Source organism: Bison bison, unplaced genomic scaffold, assembly GCF_000754665.1.
Source record: "Bison bison bison isolate TAMUID 2011002044 unplaced genomic scaffold, Bison_UMD1.0 scf7180017864342, whole genome shotgun sequence".
In the NCBI taxonomy this organism is placed as follows: domain Eukaryota; kingdom Metazoa; phylum Chordata; class Mammalia; order Artiodactyla; family Bovidae; genus Bison; species Bison bison.
In genome coordinates this window covers 1,443,467-1,450,330 of record NW_011494914.1, presented here as the reverse complement: position 1 = coordinate 1,450,330, position 6,864 = coordinate 1,443,467, and the positions used below count along the sequence as shown (strand labels likewise).

General features: G+C 55.6%; 1 protein-coding gene across 1 annotated transcript in view; it reads left to right on the top strand.

The window, feature by feature from the left end:
* The window catches only part of LOC104999084 (epididymis-specific alpha-mannosidase-like), a 38,663-nt gene extending 36,540 nt beyond the window's left edge, over positions 1–2,123 (top strand). The window contains exons 15-17 of the mRNA XM_010854546.1: positions 217–321; positions 663–783; positions 2,029–2,123. Coding sequence (XP_010852848.1) covers positions 217–321; positions 663–783; positions 2,029–2,123 — 321 coding nt within the window. The remainder of the gene's footprint in view (positions 1–216; positions 322–662; positions 784–2,028) is intronic.
* Positions 2,124–6,864: the final 4,741 nt, after the last annotated feature.

The window sequence follows — 6,864 nt, the reverse complement described above, 5'->3', positions numbered from 1 at the left end:
CCTGGGGTGGATCCTCCCCCTCCTTCTTTATGCACACCAGCTGTGTGTCTGGGCAAGTGCCTGCCCCTCTCTGAGCCTTGTTTGGCTCATCTGTGAAGTGGGGCTGTGTTAGCTGCCTCCGAGGGAGGGTGAAGATGTGAAAGGGAGGTGAGAGTGTGAAGAGCCAGGCCGAGACTGTGTCCTCATTCCACCTTCCTTCTGTCCCTAGACCGAGAGCACGAGGCCAAGGCAGACCTCCGCCGTGTCCTGCTGCGGCTCCAGCACCTGTATGAGGTGGACCAGGACCCCGTGCTGTCTCGGCCTGTGACGGTGAACCTGCAGGTCACCTGCCCCTCCCGTGTCCCGCTCCGACATCACTGAGTCAGGCCCCAGGAGGAGGCACCTCGGGAGACAAACCCTGGTGACTGGGTGTTTGCTGGGGTGGCCCCACCTGCCTGCCACCTGCTGGGAGTGCTGATCCAGCCAGCCCTGGGGGATCAGCTCCTCCCAGCCTCAGTTCCTCATCTGTAAAATGGGACTGCCCCTCCTCCCATGGGGACTTGCACTACAATGAATGTGGGGGATCCTGTCCCTGGGCCCTGGTGTGGCCGCCCTTCTTCGTCGGGTTCTCTGCTCAGATCTGCGGTCCGGGTGCTCAGCCCTCCCTGTGCTCTGTCCTGCAGTCTGTGCTGCGGGGACTGGGCTCCGTGGTGTCCGTGGAGGAGCGCTCACTCACAGGGACCTGGGACGTGAGCGAGATGCGCCGCTGGACCTGGAGCACGCGGGACCCTCATGGCCACAGAGGTTCGGGCACCCTGGTCCTGACCCCACCCCGGGTACCAGGCTGACCCCCAGACAGACTCCAGCTCTTCCCCTAAGGCCTGTGTGACCTGGAGCTGGCCGTCCTTCTCTGGGTCTCAGTCTTCCTGAATCAACCACAGAAGGTTATACTCTAGGCTTCAGGTCAGTCTCCACGTGCCAGAGCTCCAGACAGGTTGTGTGTGTGTGTGTGCATGCACTTGTGTGTTCAAGACCACAACCCTCTGCGGCCTTGAGTGAGCCCCAAACTTTAGGTGCACCCCCAGGTGTTCTGACGGTTGCCCTGCTGTGCATTATGTGCACACACACAGACTGCTTCTTGCCTGGGAATGTTTGCCTCTGCTGTTCCTTCTGCCTGGAAAGCCATTGCCCCTTTATCTGGGCCTCCCCTGACTCATGCCCCAGGTCCAGGGCTGAGTCAGGAGCCTCCCTTGCTCTCCCCTCTCCCTCACTTTGCTCTGTCCCATTTATCTCCTTTTTTTTTTGTCTACTGTACACAGCATAGTCTGGCTGCGTAGGTAGGCACTTAGTCAATGTATGATAGACAGATGGATAAAGGGGTGGTTTGATAGAAAAAAAGATGGAAGGAAGGAAAAAAAGTGGATGGATGATGGACAGGTCAATGTTTGAGTGATGGATGGATGGAAAGAGGAAGGAAGGAAGGAAGGAGAGAGAATGCGTGAAGGATGAATGAAAGGAGGGAAAATGGATGGAACATGGACTGTTGTGTAGATGGAGGTTGAACAGATGGATAGGAGGATGCAGGATGGAGGGCCGTATGAAAGGATGGAAGAGTGTGTGGTGGATGGTGGATGGATAGATGGATGGATAGAGGGATGGATGCAGGAGCAAGTTTCATCCCAAGGAGGAAGCCTAAACCCCAGGGTGTGTCTAAGGACAGCCTATTGAGATCAAGGGCAGGGCCCCCTCATGGCCTCAGTGAGAAGGCTCTTATGCACACATACAGGGCCACAACCCATGGAGAAACAAGACCAAGCAGGCCCAGAGCCCCCAGTACATGCCTTGAATGTGCTGTGTCCTCAGGGGAGGCCAGAAATGAGAGGCCCTCCGGCAGTGCAGTCCTGTCAAGAGGGGTCAGCTGAGGGCTGCATCCACAGTGGGAGCCACAGACGCAACAGGAGCCATGTTGCCAGGGGGATGCTGGGAGGAGGGGACCTGGGGAAGCAGGTGGTCCAGAGGCCATGCTGGACTGACCCTCTCTGCTCCCAGGCAACTCCAGTCGGCCCTCGCCACCGCCAGGAGGCCCTGAGGTCACCATCTACCCGAAGGAGATCCGGACGTTCTTCATTCACTTTCAAGAGTAGTGAGCCCTTGGCAGATTCTTGGTCCCAGGACACAGGAAAGCAGCCTACAGGGATGAGGGGAAAGCTGCCAATCTGGAGGGCTAACGGCAGGAAATGGATGGATGGGGGGTGTTCTGACTTCTTAAATAAAATTGCATTAAGGACCTGTGTCTTCCCCTGCCCACTGGAGCCAGCCCTCTCTCTCCTCTCCTATCACAGACAGTAGCTTCACACATGCTCACACTCAGGCTTCACTTGCAAGAGTCAAAGCCACGAAGTTCTCCCAAAGATAGAAGGAATAATCCACAGGGATACCAAGATGCATCTGCCTGCATCCTGCCAGATCTCAGCAAGTCCCCCAGTGTTAACACTGGCCCTGCTGTGTCCTGGGCACCTTCATGGGCTCATCGCAGGGTGGAGATGCCCCTGCTGTGGAGGGATATGCCTAAGATATACGGGAGGGAGCTACAGCACTGGCCTACTGACCTGGATGTGTGATGCCAAGCTCTGTTTCCAATCTCATACTCTTGCCCTGGCCCCTGGGCACACCTGCCCTACAGGAAGTTCCTACAGCTCAGGCCACTGAAAGATGGAAGGAAATCATGTAGCAAGTGAAACACGGAAAACCCAGTGTAAGGATTATTAATATTAAAGATCCCACTGGTGTCATAATTTCAGGACCACGAACAGCAGCTGCCTCAGGACTCTGTGCTTCTGGTGACCATTATGAGACAGAGCAGGACACGGAGGGGGTCTGGAGCTGGTGGGTACCCTCAGAAAGGTTGGCACAGGAAGGGGAGAAGAGATGGCAGGAGCAGATGACCATATGAAAGTGTGTCAATGCCGTGCAGCTGTGTCCTCTGTGCCCGGGTTCTGCACTGGGGTTGCCTGCCTTGGTATGAAGCCCATTTTATGCAAGACAAGCTGAACGGGAATGGGTAGAGAGGAAGGTTCTCAAACTGTGGATGTTTGACTCTGCCCTGAGAAACTTTTCCTTCTCCCCAGCCCCCAAATGCCCTCTGTTGGGGGCAGAGCTGTCTGAACTCCCCTGCTCCCCAGGGATGCCCTATAGAGCTGGACAAAGCCCTGGAAGCCAGCTCCAAGGAGGAAAATAGAGCTGCTCCCCGTGTGATCTTGACATGAATGGAGGACTGACCTTCTGATTCCAGCTGCCTCACCCAATGCGGAACAATAACCTGCCCTCTGGACACTAAAGACCCTAAACTGCAGGAGTGGATGGACTTGAATACACTGCCTACCCATCTCCCAGCCCCAGATCGAGATTAGAGGAGAGATGGCCAGGGAGAGGGAACAGGTGGAGTTATAAGAGAGGAAGCCAGAGCAGAGAGAGAGAAAGAGCCTGCAAGACCCAGCCTTGCCCTGGCTTTCCTCCCACAACATGGCCCAGGACCAGCCATCTCCCCAGCACCCTGTGCCCTCCACCCCTCCCGGAGGAAGCCCTCCAGGGTCCTCCAAGCACATCCAAACCACCAGAGCAGATTCTTCTGTGGGCAGAGCCACCACGGCCAAGTCCTGTCTCCCCACAAGGACATCCTGGGGGCAGCACAACTCTTGCCCCTCACCTCCAGCACAGAGCCTGGCACAGAGTCAGGGTTCAGTGGCTGTTAACTGATGGAAACTTGAGAATGGGGTGCAGGGCAGCCTTGCAGCCTGGGGTGGGGTGGACCTGCTGTGTATGAGGAGAGTTATCTCTGTGGTCAGGCACTGGGGGGGCACTTACATCTCCAACAGCTTAGTATCCAAACCACCCTATGGACAGACCTACGAGTGCCCACTGTCCAGGTCAGGGCCCGGGGCTCTGAGTCAGGCTGTCAGGAGGTGTGCAGGGTCCTGCTCCAGGGGGGAGGGACTCGCCCACACAGCAGGTGGAGGCGGAGTTGGGAGGAGCTGCTGAGCTGAGCTTTATATGCTGTGCTGTGGGCATCACCCATGTCGTCCATGGTAGAAGGGGGACAGCCATGTCCATGACAGTTACATCCCTGAGTTCTTTCCCTCAAAAGATCAGGAGGTCCTGCTTTGTTCCTGGAGCTGATCCCGCAAAGGACATAATGGACCCATGTGGACCAAACACACAGGTTAATACAGAAAGATATTCTTCAGTAAATGCTATGGAGGCAGGATCGGAGGCCCAGAGAAAATCTCTCACAGATGAAAAGACATAAAGGAGGAATAGCACCCTGCCAGACAGGAAGTGGGGGAAGATGCTTCCCAGCAGAGGAAGCAGCACCTCAAAGGCCCTGACCTGGGAAAGGGCTCGACCTGTAGGGAGGCCCTGACCCTGCAGCTGTGGTGATGGGTGGACGGCGCTCCTTTCAGGCCAGGAGCAGAGGCCAGGACTCAGCAGAGGAAAAGGGTCGTGAGGATGGGGGGTGGGCCTTCCAGCAGCTTCAGGGTGGACTGAGCAGAAGAGTGGGTGGGAGGTGAGGCCAGAAAGGCAGGGGGGACATGTGCTGGAGGGCCCAGGTGCAGGCTTTGGGTCAGGCTCCCAGAGGGCAGACACGGGAGCTATGGAAGGCTGGAGCTAGAGGATGCCAGGCCCTGCTGCTGTGGGGAGCGCTTTGCACTGGGTGCAGCCCAGGCAGTCTGCCCATGAGGGCATCCTGAGCCCCAGGCTGGTCACACGCCCTAGAGGACAGACAGCGACATGTCCCCAGGAACACACGGAAGTGGTGCTGGTGGGTCCATCGTGCGGACTCCCACGCAGCACAGAGTAGGGTCGGGCTGTTCCTTCTCTGGAACACCCAGCACAAGTCACGCTTCACGCTCTCACGATTCACTATGGCCCAGATCAGGAAGCGGTCACAGGCCACACGCCCACGTGTGACACTGGGGACAAGCTGGCACCGCTGTGGGGTCCTGCCAGGACCATGTGTTCTCATGGTGCCCGGGCTCAGCGTTCATGGTGCATCTCGTTGGCGCTGAACACATGTGCGTGGGCCCTTTTACGTGACAACACTTTGCTGCCAGGAACCAAGGTCACATGTCCCAGAACCTCAGTAGCCTCTTCCGCTGGACCACTGGGCATGACAGAGCCTGACCAGAAAGAACCGCTCCTGTGCTGTAGCCTGTCCCTGCAAGGAAATGCTACCTTCTCTTGAAGTGTGTTAGTCACTCAGTCATGTCTGACTCTTTGTGATCCACAGGACGGTAGCCCACCAGGCTCCCCTGTCCATGGAATTCTCAAGACAAGAATACTGGAGTGAGTAGCCATTCCCTTCTCGAGGGGATCTTCCCTATCCAGGGATTGAACCCAGGTCTCCTGGCTTGCAGGCGGATTCTTTACCATCTGAGCCACCTACTTAAGAACCTGCCTGCCAATGCCAGGGATATAAACGATTCAAGTTAGATCCCTGGGTTGGATAGATACCCTAAAGAGGGTGTGGCAACACACTCCAGTATTCTTGCCTGGAGAGTCCCATGGACAGAGGACTGGAGTCTATAGGGTCCCCAAGAATTGGACTTGACTAAAGTGATTTAGTAAGCCACCAGTGAAGGACAGCCAGCCTCGAGGCTCTTACAGAAGCTGCCCTAACTCTCTGGGAGTCTTCTGGTCTCCAGATCTGTGAGATAATACATGTCTGCTGTTTAAGACCCTCCATGGGAGGAAGGTGCAGGTCAGGTCAGGTCAGGTCAGGTGGGTACCAGGGAGGGGATGGGAGAGAGAGGATGGAGACCTGCTTGGAGACCGTGTTCTCCAGATGTGTATGCTGGAGGAGAGGAAAAGGTGGCCAGAAGGGAGAGTGAGTCTCAGGTCTGGCAGTGATATTAAGAGCCACTCAGGCATTTGGGTGTCAGACAGAAGAGCCCACTCCCTTGCTCCTGAGCGAGGGTACAGAGACCCCTAGGCAACACTCTGGCCCCTGCAGGTGCATCACCGCGCCCACCATCCTCCAGGAAGGAGGCCCTGTGTTGTCATCTCACATGCATTCCCTCAGGGCCCAGCTCCTCTAAGGGCGTCCCATTTTACAGGTGGGCTGCCGAGACCCAGAGAGCTTAGTCTTCTTGCCAAGGTCACTAGCCCTGATCCAGACTTAATTTTGAGTTTCAGGCCTTCTTGCTCCTCCACTAGTTGTGCAACCTGGGGTTCAGTTCAGTTCAGTTGCTCAGTCGTGTCCAACTCTTTGCGACCCCATGAATTGCAGCACGCCAGGCCTCCCCATCCATCACCAACTCCCGGAGTTTACCCAAACACATGTCCATCAAGTCGGTGATGCCATGCAGCCATCTCATCCTCTGTCATCCCCTTCTCCTCCTGCCCCCAATCCCTCCCAGCATCAGAGTGTTTTCCAATGAGTCAACTCTTCGCATGAGGTGGCCAAAGTATTGGGGTTTCAGCTTTAGCATCATTCCTTCCAATGAACACCCAGGACTGATCTCCTTCAGAATGGACTGGTTGGATCTCTTTGTAGTCTAAGGGACTCTCAAGCATCTTCTCCAACACCAAAGTTCAAAAGCATCAGTTCTTTGGCACTCAGCTTTCACAGTCCAACTCTGATATCCATACATGACCACTGGAAAAACCATAGCCTTGACTAGACGGACCTTTGTTGGCAAAGTAATGTCTCTGCTTTTGAATATGCTATCTAGGTTGGTCATAACTTTCCTTCCAAGGAGTAAGTGTCTTTCAATTTCATGGCTGCAGTCACCATCTGCAGTGATTTTGGAGCCCAGAAAAATAAAGTCTGACACTGTTTCCACTGCTTCTCCATCTATTTCCCATGAAGTGATGGGATCAGATGCT